Here is an 18531-nt window from a genome sequence, read left to right as displayed (position 1 = left end):
AAACAGTCTCCTGCGACCCATCTATCAGCTTTGAACCTGTGTTTGGGAACCACTGCTGCAAATTACTGACTGAGCACTATATAATATAAAACTAGATAATATAATCAGAGCTGTTTTATTCAGTCTGGGACATTTTGTAACACACTGTGCGACGTGACACTGTATCGTTCGGTTGTTGTGGGCAGACCGTCAGCGTTAACACTCTGTACTGAGATCAAAAGTTATATGCTGATGTTGCAACGGCTGTGAAATATTGGAAGATTATAAAGACTCATATAAAGACTGAGGTCAGTTCTGTGTTGTTCGCTGATAACGGCAAGCACCACAAGGTGACCTTTGAACCTGAATTCTGAGGAATTACCATGAGCTTTGAAGATTTGTCCTCAGTTTTTATTGGTTTCGGTTATTTATTTAATGATAGTTCACATTAAAAACCACAGACACGAATGATTCATTAAACGGCTGTTTTGTAAAGAATTGTTTTATTAGGCCCTTCATAATTCTGGTCAGTCACTGTAACCGGATTTTTGTAAACCAACATTAAAAATGTTGCTTTTCACTCAAATAGTTTACTTCACTCTGCCTGGAATTAACTGTGTTTGGTTTCAGCATTCCCTTCTGATGAGCTTAACTCAAAAAGTCAAGAACAGATTTAGATTTAATTTTCTGGTCCAAGGAAATAATTATTAGATTCTGGAGTGTTTGACACTGTGGGTACCTGATCAGTCACGCTGTGCTGTCTCTTCTACTTGTCACAGGAAACTTGTTATGTGTTAAGCAATTTCACTGCAGAACCTTGAGATTCATTCAAGAAAATGTGATTTTTATTTGATTTAGGTTATATTTTTACCAGCCTTTTGTTTTTGGGTAGCACAACTCGAAAAGGTAAGTATACATTTGAGATATTTTCTGGGGATTTGGGGAAGAAATGGATACATTTTGGTAGCGATATGTGATCAGAATTTTATTAAGACCTGTATTAGCACTTTGGGAACCAGATAATCTTTGATGGAGGTTTAGACTGATTACCAGCTTTCAACAAGCCATCACTATTCGTCATCTATGATTCAAGGATTCAGTGCATGCTATGAGCATGATTTAAAAACACACAGAACATAATGAGGGAGCTTCTGCTCCCAGTGTACCATAAAGGAATTAGCAGCACCACCTTTCGTACAAACCACTCAATTACATGATGAATGGGCCAACACTGAGTTCAGAGCTGAACTATGTCACGTGGCAGGATTAACATTGTTTAAATGTTTTTCACTTTCACATTTAAAAATAGTGAAGTAACTGAAATTCTTCTATCTATTAAATAAGTGTTGAGTTGCCACAACCAGAAATCTGAAAATTAAAATACCATTTCTCTTTTCTTTTTTAGAAACTTTATTGTTAGGAAAGATTTAGTCGAAGAGACCGAATCCCATGTCGTCATCGGACTCCTCAGACTCTTCTTTCTTCTCTTCCTTCTTCTCCTCAGCTGCTAAAAAAGGACAAATTGATATTAGTTGCTGCTTCATGTGAGGTCACCGTGGACCATTAAAATACCAATTACATATTCTCCAAACTAGCCACACTAAACAACAAATGGAGGAAAACAACTTAAGCGGGTAAGACCTTAACTCTGTCTACTTTGATGTAGATTTGCCAAATGTAATTATTTGGGAAAAACAACTTATTCTGACTGAAGAATTTAACCTCATGTTATTGTACTAACATACAAGGTGAATACAAAGGCACTGCGTGCCAAGTGTTACTGGTGCTGACTAATGAGGTGCTAAGCAGTAATGCTCACCTGCAGCAGGAGCTGCGGCTCCACCTGAGCCACCAGCTGCAGAGCTGGCAACGGCCACGGCGCCACCTGCTGGCATGCTGGCCAACTTACTGTAACCTGAGGAGAGACAGATTGGCAGACATTAAGCAGGTGATGGCATCAACACTCGGTAGCCCAGAACAAGACAGAGCTCAGTGTCAGTATGTGCACATCACAAGATTCAACACAGAAATTGTACTGCAACAATATTTGCCTAATATTCTCTTTGTTGTTACAATAGCTGGACTTATTTTTTGCAGCATTGGTCAACTGAACACAGCCTCTGACAGCTTTACATTTATAGTAATAACTACAGTCAAAAGACATGATATTTAACAGTCAGTGTAATCTGGCTTGAACAGACTCCATTCAGATACTCTTTGAAAAATTAAGGAGCAGGATATCTCCCTAATCGATTAGCAAATTATAATGGTGAACATTATCAGATTCGTAGACTGATTAAATAATTCACAACAGCATCATGTGTTAATTACCTAAAATGTAAAGCCATTAATGCAGCCCAATTCACAAAAAGCAAAAATTATAGCTGCTAGTCTTCAATGAAATTCTGAGATATGGTTAATAAATCAAATTCAACCTGGTGTTCCTTTAACTGAGAGTCACTGGGATCTATCAAATTCATCACTGAACACAGTTAAACTTACCTGTTGCAATCACGTCATTCACATTCTTGCCCTTGAGCTCAGCGATGACCTGTAGAAAGAAAGGCCAAATTACATGTGTATCATAAGGGCAATGACCAGCTGCAAGTGCAACTGAGGCCACAGACAATGCACTGCAGGCAGTTTTTGTACCTTGTCCAAGCGTGTGCTATCGGCCTCAATGCCAACACTGTCCAGGATCTTCTTGATTTCCTTGGCCCCAGGGTTGTCATTGCCACTCAGGGCAGCGAGCAGGTAAGCAGCAACGTAACGCATCCTGAAAAAAAACCAAGGGGATGATTTTTAGCGTCAATTGCTGTGTTCAACTCGACACAGCATAAATAAGGCCTTATGCTGATGAACAGGCAATTGCATTTTTGGCACCTCAATCTGTACATCAAAATACAGAAAATCAAAACGTACAGAAAATGTGATATACTATTCAACCACTTTCTGGTTTCATTGCACCTTAAATGAATAGCTTTGATTTAATGGCATATTAATGACTTATATTGAAATTTGGGAAAAATCAAATAACATTTTGTGGACCACACAACCTTTATCAATTAACAGCTTAATCTATTAAGAAAATGGTCGTTAGGTTAAAACCCTTTTTAAGACAATTAGCAGTTGTATATATTTTTTAAAATTGACAATCATAGTTGGCTAACTAAAGCTAAAGCTTAAAACACATTTGTTTGGTATAACTTTAATGATGAAGCAACGTTAAAACGTTGAGTCGAATTTTCGCTAACATAACATTACAGTGACCATGACTTTTCTCGATGTCTAAATGATGAGTGGCGGCTGTTCAGTACAAGATTTAAGCTCGTGTTTACTTAAGTCCCGAGTGTCACTAAACACTTTGTTGTTCAGCCTCAGGTTCAGTCAAGTGTTACCAAACTGTATAAACTCGGACAAACGTATTTAAAACGGTACAAGACCAACGACACAGCTGCAGCTTTAACGCCCATGTGGCGGCGTGTGCTTCGGTCCTGGTGACGTTAGCTAACGTTGGCTACACGGTGAGGAAAAAAATGATAAATACGCCCTAAAATGTCGCTTTTAGTGTCTTTAAGTGAACGGGACCGTGACTTTACTTTCTTATTTCGCCAATAAGGGTGTTTCTCCACATATTACTGCGTTAATTACATTACAAAAAAGCGACTCACTTGAGCTATACAGGCGAACGCGTGTTCTCTCCGAGGTTAGCGGGCTGAAAAGGAAGCACCGCTGTCAAACGGAAACGGAAGAAGCCTCTTCGTCTTCGGTGACGACCACGGCGACAATACACACAAGCGCCACCTGCTGGTTAATTACTGAACATCTATTTTTCCAGGAAAAATACAGCTTCTTAGTGTTTTGACTTCTTATCCTACTGAAAAAGAAGTTTATCCAAGACAAAATTAAGACAGTTTGCTAATTTGTGTTATTGTATTCAGCAGTAAAATGTGTTTTTATGTATGCCGATTGTTTTAATTTTATGATTATACAATATTACTGTTCTTCTTACATTCACTTCTGTGGATGTGAGAACATTTTGAGGGCGCACCTCCTGCATGACCTTTCCCCTCTCTAGTGGAGGAATCCACATCGTTATTTACTGGAGGATTTGTGTTGTTTTGTACACATATTGTCAGATTAACTGAGACTGCCTCTGACATTGTTTGTGGTCGGTCCCTTTTCCAGAAGCAAAACTCAAAGCAGACATTGTCACTGCACTTTAATCGTCCCAGATGGGAAAACTGGCCCGCAGTCAGACGAAGTAAAACAAAACACAAACATTCTGATACTGAAATTACAAAAACAACTGACTACCACAAAAACAAAAACAAATAAAACATAAAATAAACACTAAAACTACCATAATACTAAAACAAAATCTACCCGTGGTTACACCAGCACTCACGATTATACTGTGGAGCAAATGACTCTTGGTCATTATCTCTTGTTTTGTGTGTTTCAGCATTAAAATCTGTTTCTAAATTCTGTTCGGTTGAGTTTCCACTGCTGTTTTTCATTGTAAAAATATTTGACAATACTTTCACAATAAATGACTGGTTACTAGTTGTATCACGTACCTTATGGGTATATTTACAGTAAATAACCCTGTCTGTAGGTTAATGAATGAATCATTTCATGGTAAATTACTGCAAACTGACAGCTGTAAATGTCACAGTGACCTTTAGAAATACTGTATTTCACTGGACCTTCACAGCAGTTACATCATACAGTACATAACTGTGATTTAGTGGTATTTTCCTGCAGAAATACTCACAAATAACTGTTTATATAGCCACAATAATAATAAATAAAATAATAAAATAAAATAAGTATGGTATTATATTGTGAATTGTCAGATAAAGCCTATGGAATTAGAATAAGGTAATGCATTGTGACATTTACAGCTAAATCTGGTTAAATCCTGGAAATAAGAATTAGATAATTTAATGTTTATTTTGCATAAAATAAGAGTGTGATTCGTTTACCAAACATTTGCAAGGTCATTTAATAAGGTTGCAATGGTGTGTTGACGTATAAAAAGTTAGGAAAACACTGGGATTAGAGTTCCTCTTCCTCCTCGTCAGCTCCTTCTGCTGATTTCCGTGCTTCGTCCTCAGTCTCTGTCCTTGTTTTTTTTGCTCCTGGCTGTGATTGATCTCGGTCGCCAGAAATGACAGTGAAGTCAACCTCCCGCACACGACGAGTCTCTGGAGTGGATCCGACCCGCACCACGAGGAACCTGCAGCTGTTGCTCTCTGGTCTCCAGCTGTAAGTGTGAACAAGCAAAACCTCTGTCGAGCCTTCGTCTACCACTGCCTGATTTCTAAGAAATCAGCATCAGTGATTATTAAGTAATCACATGTAGATTTAACTTTGCATATTTGTATTCACAGAACCTTTATTTGTCTGTTGCTTTGCCTTGCTTGGGATGTGTGGCAGAATTTGAGTTAATTAAATCACGTTTATCTCTTTAGCTCGAACACTAATAGCCCCAAACTGAGCTCTCAGATAAGTCAGCTTTGTTTATGTAAACAGCCTGCTGATAGTATTGCTTGACAGAGCCTGTTTTCAAGATGGACTGACCACACGAACCTATTACATCATGTTTATCCTCCACATGAGGGTCACAAGGGGCGCTGTTGCCAATCAAGGTTATAATAGTTTTGGATTTTTCATTCATTTTAGCTTTTATTTAGTTTGGACTTTTTTTGTTTTTAAATGAGTTCATTTTTAGAGCAGGTTTTCTAGTTTTTATTAGTTTTAGTTTTTTTGTAATATGGAGTATTTGCCAGATGCAAAATGCAAAAAGGTCATCATAAATATTCAGTCATAAAAAGTGCAAAATGTGCACCGTACAGTGTCAGGTAAAAATCGAATAGCCGACACACTAAAGACACACATGACACATAATGTAAATAATAATAAATAACCCTCATGAGACACATTTAACTTGCATAGCCTTATGTCACACATTGTAAACAAAAATTCATCAAAAACTAGCTTTTAATACAAGCTTTCAAAATTGCCACACTTCAATTTTCAATTTTCAATTTCACACTTCATATGAACTCAAAAGGATTATTTATGAAATTAATTTACAAAAAGTAAGCACAACAACTCTAGTTTTTATTTTTATTTCAGTTAATGAACAATTTTAAATTAACTTAAATTAAAATATTAAATTGTTATATTTTGACAGATGGATGTAAAAAAAAAAAAAGCCCAAAAATGTGTATTATATTTTAAGCAATCAGCTTCACTGATTTCTATAACAGCATCAGAAGATGAGTCTGAGGTGGCAGAAGTTCAAACTGTGATTGAGATCTTGGACTGTGGGGGGCAGCGTTGCACCTCTCAGTGTACAACCTGCTGGAGATTTACTGGAAGAAGAAGAAGAAGAAGAACATCTTGGTTGCCTCACAGAATCCCACAAAAGATAAAGTGATTGAGCCGCTTAAAATCACAAGCCGACAGGCATGATAATAATGATCTTTAATGTTTTTCCGTGAAATCTTCGTCTTTCCTGGTACGAAGAGACACAGACAATGAGTCGTGTTCAAGGATATTAAACTGGTCTGGAGTTCTTTTGATTTTTGATGTGTTTTTTTGATTCCGTAGCAGCGTGGCCAAAGTGTTATTGAATTTTAAAAGCAATAAATGAGAATGAGGTTTCAGTTGGCGTTCAAACAGAAGCATGAGCGAACTCGGATTATGTCTCCGCGATGTTTGACTCATGACTCGTGTGACTCGAATGTTCAAAAAGGCCAAAAAAACTTTGACCGTCAAAATATAATCGGCTCATCCTCCAGTTTCCACTAAATGTCAAATTTGAATGAATTTCTTCAAGATGTTCCAGATATATCTCGTATATGAAAAAAATAAAAATAAAAAACTATGGCATAAAAAGGAGGAAATGACTCTGACACTGGCAGGTGCTGCTGGGTGTAAATCTGAATGTCTCCACCTACTTGAGGACACATTGTTTTTGACCATGAAATTGTGGGTTTAAGAGAAACACTTGAACTTAAGTCACTGCCAAGTCTCTGTCAGCGCCCTTTTTTCTCTCTGCTGAAACATTTTTCTCGATGGAGCCACACACACACACACGTAACACATCGGCATGGCAGACAAGTCAGAAATAACAACTCTCTCAAAAGCCCGAGCGTGAGGGGTTCACACCAGGTTCGTCCAGCAAACATGTTTTTCGTCCACTTCAAAAGGAGACGTGTCTGTGCACCGCGGCCATGTTCTCAGTGTCCATAAAACGTGTGCCATATGTGACAGTTACTGTGAAGCGGGGGAGAGACGGTTATGAAACTGTTCGACATGATAAGAGGGACACGCCCGTAAACATCTTGTGTGGATTATTAAGGAATGGGATTAGACTATTCCCGCTCATGTTTTTCAGCCTCAAACTGCTGCGTGAAAGAAATGACACCAAGCACACCGAAGTGTCACCAGTGGCACCTGTAGATCATCATCAAGGATTGAAATGTTGTGTTCTTTCTTTTTTTTTACATAGAAACAGTGTAGAAACAGGCTCTGTCGAGCAATACTATCAGACCTGACCAAGGGAGCGTTTGTGTGTATATAGCAGCAGCACAAAGAACTTCAAAAAGGACAAATCAATTCGACCCAACCATGTAATAAAGTTCAAAAACACCAACAAAAGTCACCTGTTTTTAGCAATATTTATTTATCCTCCAGTCTGATCATGGTTCTACATCACATTTTACATTCCACATCAATGAAACACGGTAAATTAGATAACACAAGATAACACGACAAGGTCTACAGATATTAATCCGGAAACAAGCACCGACTAAAAGATTTCAAAACGTCCACAAATGTTGCAAGTTTGGTTTTACTGTACTAAAAAGAAAAGATAAATCGGTTCGGGTCTCGGAAAAGAACATGCTCACCGAGGACATTATTATTATTCACACGTTCTACATCAGTGCAGCTTCTCAGAGAGGCTCCGCTGATACGGCCCTGGTACACCAGTACCTATTATTATTATTACTAGTATTATTATTATTACTATTATTAATCCTGGTATTTGACTAGGAAAAAAACACTTATAAAAATTGAGAAAAATATCAAAACAAAACTATTATAAAAAATATTTTTATAGACCATTCCAATATATAGAAAATGAAAACTGGTAGAAAGTTGAGGAGTACTTCACAAAATGATGAGCAGTGACATTCAGTGTGAGTCTCATTACATTTCTTTTCCTGGAATTACTATACATGAGCGGTGAAGATAAATATCTACTATTGGATAAAAACAATCTACAAACAAGGGGCAAACTATACATTATATTAAGACATTTCAACTTCTATGTACATACCCACTTTATTCTGCCTCAACGTAATGGTACGCTCAAAGAAAAGCTATGGCGTCGTCTACTGCTAATCACACTTTCACAGAAGCCTGTTCTTCCACATGCATCCGCACAATCATGAATTAAGAGAGAAAGGCTGAAATCAAACGGCGACGGCGATCAAAATGAGCACGCTGCGACGACGGACACTGAAAATGCCTCGTCGTGCATCGTGTAACTCCTATATTTCATAACATTCTCGAGGAAAAACAATCGGGTTTTTTTGCACCAAAACAAGAGATTTTCAAAGTTTTTTAGATGATCTTGCATAGATAGTTGATCTGCTTCGGACAATTCAGCAATTTTTTACAAGATTAAAATGGTTTAAAGGGGAGCACACCGAATTTATCCGCTATTTTTTTTGCAATATTTAATTTGCTGGCATGTTATTTTGTGAACATAGTAAAAAAAAAAAATCCGACTCAGTAGCTATGTTTACATGGACACAAGTGGCCGGTGACTTCCTGGTTTGGTGACATATTTCCTTTTTGCTACTGCGGGAAAAGGGAAGAAAATTCAGACGCGGAAGGAAGAAGAGGGGAAAATGAGGCGGATAGCGGACAGTGAAGGGACGAGCGGACACGTGCAACAACGGGGGAACGAAGCTGTAAATGCCAGTCGGAAAATAATCCATATGGAATGCAGACATTTTCCACATGTAAACATAACTAGTGATAATAAACAGCCACCAGTTAATGTATGTTGACTATAACAGAGAAAAATAAGACAACTTTTTGCTGTACTGACACAAAAATGACTGACTAATCGTCTTGTGGGGGGAAAAAAAATTCAACGCACTGATAATAATAATAATAATCGTGAAACAACATTTTCGATAAGATAGTGGGAAAAAAACGACCAAAATGAAAACAAAGAATAAAAAGCTCTGGAGTAACTACAACACAAAGTCAAATGGAAAGCATTAAGTGGACCTACTTTCAGATGTCTGGGTCACGACAACTGTACAGCCGTTTATGGTCATTATATCACGTCGGGTTGAACAAAACACTTGCAAAGTGACACACTCGACTGGATATGATCCATTTAACAATATACTGCATTCAAAGAAAAAAAAAACATCAGAGGACATGTGAGCAGGAAACTCAAAGACAGACTGAAGAGTTTTAGTTTTACAAAGAAATTGTGTTTTTCTCCACCGCTGATTTAAATTCCTCACCAGTTAGATAAATAATTGTTACCACCTTCCTTTGTTGATCCTGAGACTGGACAATAGTATGGCTTACATACTGTAGCTAAAGCCTAGTGTATGTGCTATATACAAGATACTGCATCTACCATGGAAACTATACATTAAAAAAAAAAAACGCTCTTCCCAAACACTGGAAGACTGAACGAGGAGGGGCTTCAACACACAATCATTACACTGAAATGGAAAAGCAAGAAAAGCAATCATTAAATATCGTAGAGAAATCCGTGTCCATGCTGAGGTGAGTGAAATACATGGAATATCAATACAATATCAATTAATTCTGCAAACGCACATAAAACTTTGTTTACATGCTGTTACGTGGGATTGTGATACAGTATTATTGAGGGTTATTGACACAGGTTTGGCATCATATCAGCACTGCTAATGACAGTGGCAGTATTCAGTAATAAAATATCACGTGTCATTATCGCGATTATCTTAATGCTATTGTGTGCTTTCTGTGTAATAAATGTGGAGTTACAGGACAATCAGTGGTTCTCTGGGGTAAAATTCATTCATTAAATGCCTTCATTGTTTCTTTAAATTACTTTACACTTGAACAATTTATCACCAAATTACTCTAATTCTAAATCATAAGGTGGTCCCTGGAATTGTTTTTAATCTTAGATAGGAAAATAATGCTCCACTAAATCAATGAAATGTAGCCTTAGTTTCGTCTTTAAATCTTAATGCTTACACAAGGTCTGGTCTGATGGGTGCAATTATTACTCGTTAATAGTATATTAATGATTCCAGGATATAAAAGTACCAAAAGCTTCATAGGTTGCATGTTTTATTTTGAGTAAGACGTGGAGTAACAAAATGGCAGATTTACAATGCGATGCCCTAAAAACGCCACTTCATTCAGTAAAGCTTTCATCCAAGTCACGAGATACGACGCATGTCTTACTTTGCTCTGCACTAAATGATGCGAATAATATGAACAAGCAGTTTTTCTTTTCTTTCTTTTTTTTTAGCAAAGAAACTGACTTGTCCAAAGTACCGTTGCAATAACGGAGCGGTAATTCCTGATCTGTGTCAAGACAAATAAATCATAAAGGTTTACGACTTCCACAAACGTAAACATGCGAGTGACTGACGGCAGGAATTAAGTCGACAGTTAGCTGAGACATTAGTGTTAGCACCTGCTGAATTCTTTCATAGTGTGAAAACTTTGCCAGATACAAACCTTACAGACAATCCACGTCCTTTGATTTAGAGTGACCTTACAGTGGTTTCCCTTATTAAACATATTTCTTTTGGACAATTCAACATCAGCTCCTCCAAAGCTCTCAGCTACTCTGTATCTGCATGTGCAGTGGCCATAAAAATGACAATATTACTTGAGAGAAATCATGTAGTAATCCCTGCCACAGCCATTTAATAACCGGCATTTGACTTTAAACCATTAAAACAACACACAGAAGATAAATGTGTTTGCCCTGAGGCACTTGGTAGTGTCTGTGTTTTTTGTTTTTTTACAAACACTACCGTTCCAGTCACAGGAGCTCTGCAGATGGCCTCAGAGTTGCATTCAAACTGTCCAATTCAAAAATAATGCACATGTGTGAGAGACCGCCTACACTGGCAACCATCATCAATGATCCTAGTGCTCATGGAGAGTCCTAGTGTCTAGTATGGTAACAATGGTGAATATTAAAAAGGCTACAAAGATGAGCAGAGGCATAATGTACAGAATGTGTGAGCGGCAACTACTGTTTGAACTTACATGTGCTGTGGTTTCGGGCGGGGGGGGGTTAAAAAAAAAAAAGAGAGGTGGGGAGCCGGCCACCGATGGGGACAAATCCTACTTGGGGAAGTTGTTCTGTTGCCGACGCTTTGCCGACCTCATTTTCTCGAAGCGTGACTCCATTTCCTCCAGGACTCTGGGCGTGTACCTCACGACCAGCTTGACCGTGCCCTGAGCTGCTTTGAGGAGTTCCACCGCTTTCTCGTGGTGCTCACCTTCGACGCTCTAAGAAACACAGAACGTACAGTAACATTTTTGGTTACAATCAAACAGCCGTTTATCTAGAGAAACTCAAGGCTACGTTCGATATGTAGTGTCTTCAGAAGAAACAATGAACCCAGTGTTTTACAGGAACTGGAATGAACGCGGTAGCAGCTTAACCCTGCTTAAAAAAACACCATATAAAGCATTTTCATTTGGCCATTTTAATGAGAACAACAATAAAGCAATAACCAAAGTCAATTGGATGATTACGTGCGGCTGATCTCGAATCTTTTTTTAACAATCTCTGCAGAACAGAGAGAAACTGCTGAAGCCTGTGACTAATGTGAAAGAGCCTGAAAGATGCCCTGCAGGGTATTTTTAAAACCTTGAGGCCTATTAAATGTGATGAACGCATTTCCGTTCTCATAAAAGATTTCCAGAGTTAATGTCCAGGCACACCAGAGGCCTACATTGTTTAAATCCACATGTGCCTGCGAGCAGCCTCCGTCTGGATGCTAGAATGTCAACATTCATGTTTAGAACAAGCAAAGACAATGACTCATGCTGGTGTCCTTATCTGTCCTAAGTTTTCCTTCCAACCAGTCTTTTCCATTACACGCAGCACAAATGCTGCACTTCTTTGAGACTGGATACAGGCTAGCTTTCATTTCATCTTGTTTCTGCAAACAATGAGAATGTTGAATGTAAACTTTCAGAAAAGCAAGTTCTTTGCTAAAAATACTGGAGGCGTATGATGTCAAGTAACATGAAAAGAGGAATTGCTGTAACAAGTCTTCAAGAGGAAATATAAAGAGTCTCAAGCCAGTAATATGAAAAGGCACGACCTCCCAATCTGATGGACACGATTGCGTTTTTTTTTTCAAACATTGCAGATGGTTTTAATGTTCTCCTCCATAAACAAAATAATTAGTAGCATACAGACGGGTGTCAGGGTTATAAATCCTCGGGACCTGGCGGCTGCAGTTACTTTTGTCGAGAACGTTGTGATTGTGTGATTTTAACATACCACCCCATTAACAGAGAGAAGCTGGTCGCCTCTCTTCAGGCCTCCGTGGCGGTCAGCGATGCCTCCTGGGATGATCCGCGAGATGTAAATCGGGGAGTTTTGCTCCTTTCCGCCCATTATGTTGAATCCCAGGCCTTCTTCTGTCTTGGGCAGTTCCACAACACGTGGATGTGAGTGTCCCTCACTCGCTGCAAAAGCTGCCACAGTAGCCTACAAATCAAAAGAGGGTGATCTTAAACTGCTGTGTATCATTTAATTTACTGGATTACACGTGTAAATTTACATGAATGTAAGAATAAGTAATCTGATTATGACACGTGTATCAAGCGTTAAATCAGAATAAACGGTTTTGACATGTGCAGGGTTGTCCCATTGTCTTGAAATAGAAGACGATTTACGTGCACTAGGGCTGCAGCAATAATATCTGGATTAATCAATTAGTAGTTTGGTCCATTAACAGGTCAAAAAAGTTGATAAATGTTGATTAGTTATTCCAAACCTCAAAATAATGATGTTCTCTTGCTTTGTCCATAAACCAAAATGATTGAGTTTTAATAATTTCTTTGTTATGCAAGGCAAATAATGCAGAAAATATTCACATTTAATCAGATAAACACTAGAAAACATTAATCAATTCAGTAATCAATCAATCGTTGCAGACCAACTGTGCAATTGCCCATCGCATTTGTCATTTTTGTTTATTTTTTTTAAAATGGACCAACATCATGTTATTCAAACAACACTTTTGTTTCTTCAGTTCACTATAATGAAGCTACAAGATCAGCAGTTCATACCGCTAATGTGGTTGATGAACAGAGAGAGAGAGGGCACAAGGACATTTACATCAATCCAAGTGCACTTAAGTTACTGCCCCACAATCCAAAATTCTAAGGAAGTCTCTAATTAGAAAACTGTGGCGGCTCCAGACCATTTATTTATTTTGTGCTCTTGCTATGTATCTATCCATTTCCAGCAACATCAAAGGGAGAAATATGTCCCAATTAAGCAGCGCAGACACATGATAATACAAACCAGAATGATCGCAGTAACAGTGGAACACAAAAACTCTTGATGGGAGTAAAATTTCTTTCAGACAACTTGTACATGCGTGTTTACATTAATCAATGATTATTTGTGTCCATGTAAACATGGCTAATGTGAAAAGTTCAAGTAGAGCACATTTAAAAACTCAGAGTGGAAAACAAAGATGTGTGCGTGAGTGAAATGTTAAAGCTTTTGATGACTTGGGCTTACCTTAGCTGTGGCATTGGCCCTGACCTCCGGACTGCTATTGATGTCCACTGTTTCATACACGTGCTCATAAACCTGAAAAGACATTGTTGGACAATATGTACATTTTTCAAAAGATGAGCAGACAGTAATGTCACACATCAGAGGAGAATAATAATGACTTTACGATATGCTTTAAGAAATCTCACTTCTCTGACAGCGTTACAGAATTCACTCTGTAAGACCCTCTGCAGTGCCTGCAGCTTCTGAGGAGGCACCTCTCCTGTCCTCTGGAGCTTATCAAGCAGTTCAATAGCACGGTTTATGTCTGCCAACAAGAACAAATATGACACCATCAAGCTTTATTTGTAATGATATCTGCAAAAACATACATTAACACTGGCAATAACTTATGTGAATGTCAACTATCACTGATATAAATCTAAAAAACAAACACACACCTGGTGTTACCACTTGAAAAATGCATACATTAATTGAGCTGAAATCATAATAAACCTGCTGCTTATTAAAAAGTTTTTAATTTGTCTGAGACTGTATTTACCTTCCCTTGCACTGCATTTGTTTTCATTATAAATGCTAGTATGGAAGCATGATCATTATCTAATGATAAACAAACATTGTTATGAATCTACATAACTCAATTTGGCATCCTTTAATATATCATGCTTCAAAACAAGCCAAGGTGGTAAATGATACGCTGCAACTAAAGTCAATTTTAGTGCTGTTATATAATTACTTCCTCGTTACCTCTGCAAAAGGAGGTTATGTTTGCCGGCGTGTCTGTGAGCAACATAACAAGTTTTTCCGTGATTTTTTCTAAAAATGCAGGTTATAAGCAAAGGAGTGACTAGATTTTGGTATTCATACTTTTATAGATCTGGAAATATTAGGTTTGACACACGATATTTGTCATTTTCTGTTTTAAAAACATTCCTTTCCTTAATTTCAATGTTTATGTCATGAATAAACTTTGATTACATCCAGGTGCTAGTAGATCACTCACAGAAACATAAAAAACAAGATCAAATGCAAAAAAAAACCACACACTGAACTGACTCTTCTTACTTTTATTTGTGAACAAACTAAGTCATAAAACTCTGAAAATGGCTTCAATATGCAGTGGTTTATTAACTTATGACCCCAAAATGTGGGTTCCTTTTGTTCCCACCTGTGCAACGGTTTCTGTCAGCTCAAGTCAATACTCTTCAAGCTGTTTTAGGACTGTTGTAAACATATTTACCAACTTGAGGCATCAGTTAGTGATTTAATTTTGGTTCTGTCCAACATCACAATCAGCACTGTTAATGCTGTCCCAGCTGTGGAGACACTGGAACAGATGCCTCCTTTTAAGAATGAAGACATATATATATTTATTAGATACTGGATACTATTATAAACTAATTTGAGGTCTTGGACTTCATTTATGTGTTGAGTAGCTATTCCATATGCCACTTTTATTATTTCACAAGAACAGGAGTCCTTGAAGAAGTCTGAAACTGATTGAATTATACTATGCACATACTATGCGATAGTTTGAAAGAAAGATAACAACTACAGAAAGGCCACTGCACCTTTACTCTGAAGACCTTCATCATGCATATCAGTAAACCCAACAAAGAGGAGACTGTACATTTGTCGAAGTATAAATCAGTTATATTCTCTTCTGTCCCGTCGCAGTGTGTTAGCAGGCGGTAATGTCTGCGTTTTAATAGAACAAAATATTAATGTTGAATAAAGTATGTAATGTAAACTATTCTTCCTGTTCAACCCTATATATAGTCTATATAGCAAAGTGTACACAGGAGTGTTTTTCTGCTGATAAAAATGAAACCTTTATCAAAGCAGCTCCATCACTCCCTGTTGTAACCATGGTTCTAACTCATATTACCCTGTAAGCTAGTGCCCTAGGTTAACCAGTGTAGCCATAAACACCTTTGTTTATTTAGCTCGGCGACAGAAACATATACACAATTATTGGAGAATAAACAAAAACTATCCACACTTTATTGTTAGTATGACATTACCCAACTACAGAAGAAAGCTAGAAGCCCAAAACTACAATCACAGCTGTGGTGAGCTAATGCTATCTAAGCTAGGCTAACGCTTCCCTGGGACCACAACAAATATTTCTAAGCTAACGTTAGCTAGCCAATTAACTTTACCTCTTTCCAGTCGCACGGGCTCCCCAAGCGATGCCATTTTTGTGCGGAGTGGTTGTTCGGCGTCAGGTAGATAGTGTGTTAAACGCTGGATGTGGAAAACTGAAATTTGATAATCCTGGCTCACGTTACGTGTGCTTAACTCAGGCGATAAATCAGATTAGCAAAAGTTAGCCGGCTAGGCTAGCTGCCAGTGTCATGGTGCGTTCACGAACCCTTGTAGAGGTGGGAAAACCCACCCAGCACAGCGCGTTCTTTTCCTATTCTTTTCCTCTGAAAATTGTCGTCCGTGAATGCGTCTTTTCTAACTACACCTTGAATTACAAGGCGATTTCAATTATTTTTCTATCATATGAATTCCAACTGCAAACTATAACAAATAGAACTAATCAAATATCTCTTTAATACTATAAGCACTTCTCTAATCCTACAAATGTTTCTCTACATGTTATGCTATATCAGAATGTTGTAAATTGCACAGTAGTAGATACACATGTCTCTCAAAAATGTAAATACTGCTGTGGCTGAGATTTAACTCTAAATTAAGACAGTGTTTACTGGTGACTTGGATTATTCTGAATGTGAGGTGCTCATATTGGGCCTTGTGTGTGCTACCTGATCCCATCTCCATGGTACTGATAAATAATAAAATAAGAGCAATACAACGTGGGCTATTCAATTATCATACACCCAACATGGATGTTCATAAATCCAGGAGTTGTTACGTGATGTGCTGCGGTGCAACTGGAGCAGGAAAAGTGTGTTTGCTGACACCTGGGAAGGATGAGACTCTCTACTGTCCTCTACTGGCCGGCTGCTGCAGCGCGTCTTGTGACTCCCATACATGATCCTGCAGGGAAACTGCTGCAGACTGCTCTCTCTCTCTCCCCCTCTCTCTGAACATTCAGACAAGACTCACTTTTGCTCTGACCACACCCAAGTGGTGATGGCACTGTCTGCCCTTCGACAGATGATGAAACCTGCCCTCTGTGTGGCATCGCTGTTTGGAGTCTGACCTGAAGAAGCAGCAATTCCTGGCTCTTTTTAAGTGAACAATGAGCCCATTTTCCCTCCTCTGTCTTCTTGTTTCATGCATTAAAGCTTGAAAAGTGTTAAATCATTGTTAAAAAAGTACAGCATTACTATCTGGTGAGAGAAAAAAAAGTGAATGTGGGCACTTTGCACCGACTGCTGAATTGGGATGTGCTACCATTCATACCTTTATGAATGTACTTGCTATTTTGGGGGTTTAGCACTCGGCTGAGAAGCCCATTGTGGAAGCGCGACCTCCTTTTTCATTGTGAAATCATACTGTAAGACTTACCAACATGCATGATTTATGATCGCCCAAGCACAATGTGGGCCGGCCTGTGAACATACAGTACAGTAGATGTAGCCCCGGCGTAAACCCAGCTGGTGATTTCAGAGAAACTAGGTTCATTGCTTTAATTTAATTGGAAGACGGAAGTTTTCTCTCGCTTAAGCTTTGCTTAACAAAAATAGCTCGAGGTGTCCGCTCGTGATAAATGGTGCAGTTCAGATAACTTGTACACACATCCCAGAGGGTTTGATTCATTGTTCTGCATTCTGCGCGGGGGGAAAAAAGTGCAATACAACTGCTTTTCCTCCCAAAGGATGAAATGACTTAGGGTAATAAATGAATTCATTGTGACTTGGCTTGTTAGGTCATAATGAGAAAGCTCAGTTTTGGATGACAGGTGATTTATGCTATGCTTGTCTTAGACTCTCTTTTTAATCCTCAACTTGCTCTCTCTCTCTCTCTTTTTTTTCTCTTTCTTTTTCTTACATATAAAAAAGTAACTCACAGCATCTTCATCAAGCTTCTCTGGAGGATCCAAGCCGAGAAGAAAGTGGAGCATCTTTTCTCTGCTCACAGAAAAAAAAAGTTTTTTCCTCGATTCAGCAATTTGTTTCTCCAAATCTCAACATGCCATTTCTGGTTCTCCGCAGAGGTCACACTTACCTTCAGGCGGATGAAGACGCAGTAAAATGAGGTGGTTTGATGCAAACAAACGTGTATTCGAAGCTTTGGGGTGAAGTTTTTTTTCATCCTGTATATATAGAAGTGTCTCATCCATCCGAAATGTGTTTTTCAGATTTTATTATCTCGCTATAACCTTGAACAATGGCAGCCAGACTCGGTGAGTGAAAGGTAATTCAATGCAGTGAATTATCGCCTGTCGGAGGGAATGTTGACATGGAGCCGCGGCAGCCGTTTAACCCGGGCACCGCGAGGCTTCACCTTGTGATCACAGCTGCATATAATCTGCAATGATTGCTCTTTTGTTGTAGATTTCAAGACGGGATTACCGTGCACCAACAGGAGCATGCTGGCTGTCATGTTTTTTATGTACACAAATGTTTGTGTGTGTGGGTGAATCCAGCCACTGTCATGCAACTGTGGCGTACTTACACTTGTCTGCACTTGTGTGTGTTTTTTAAACTCGTGATGCTAAATCCTTGTCATCGCGATGTTTCACATGTGCATTCATGGGAGAACGAAAAACATCAAAAGCACAGTCGTTTGAACAAAGTGTTCAA

The 18531-nt window shown here is 38.5% G+C and overlaps 2 protein-coding genes across 3 annotated transcripts; both read right to left on the bottom strand.

Moving 5' to 3' along the window:
* Positions 1 to 802: 802 nt before the first annotated feature.
* Positions 803 to 3761, bottom strand: LOC131459076 (large ribosomal subunit protein P2-like). 2 transcript variants are annotated; one of them, XM_058628491.1, is made up of 5 exons: positions 3651 to 3761; positions 2632 to 2755; positions 2482 to 2530; positions 1799 to 1894; positions 803 to 1486 (listed from the first exon to the last, which is right to left on the bottom strand). In XM_058628491.1, the coding sequence occupies exons 2-5, from the start codon at positions 2752 to 2754 to the stop codon at positions 1407 to 1409; spliced, it is 348 nt and encodes a 115-aa protein (XP_058484474.1). In that variant the 5' UTR covers position 2755; positions 3651 to 3761; the 3' UTR covers positions 803 to 1406. The 2 variants fall into 2 exon arrangements, with proteins under 2 accessions (XP_058484474.1, XP_058484475.1); XM_058628492.1 differs by having other exon boundaries at positions 803 to 1483.
* A 3898-nt stretch (positions 3762 to 7659) lies between these two features.
* Positions 7660 to 16180, bottom strand: lin7c (lin-7 homolog C (C. elegans)). The gene is made up of 5 exons (XM_058629865.1): positions 15973 to 16180; positions 13999 to 14117; positions 13814 to 13885; positions 12560 to 12769; positions 7660 to 11553 (listed from the first exon to the last, which is right to left on the bottom strand). Exons 1-5 carry the CDS (start codon positions 16007 to 16009, stop codon positions 11386 to 11388), a joined length of 606 nt encoding a protein of 201 aa, XP_058485848.1. The 5' UTR covers positions 16010 to 16180; the 3' UTR covers positions 7660 to 11385.
* Positions 16181 to 18531: the final 2351 nt, after the last annotated feature.

The sequence above is a fragment of the Solea solea genome, chromosome 5 (assembly GCF_958295425.1).
Source record: "Solea solea chromosome 5, fSolSol10.1, whole genome shotgun sequence".
NCBI lineage: Eukaryota > Metazoa > Chordata > Actinopteri > Pleuronectiformes > Soleidae > Solea > Solea solea.
Note: the sequence above shows the minus strand (reverse complement) of the source record. Positions and strands in the feature narration are given on the sequence as shown.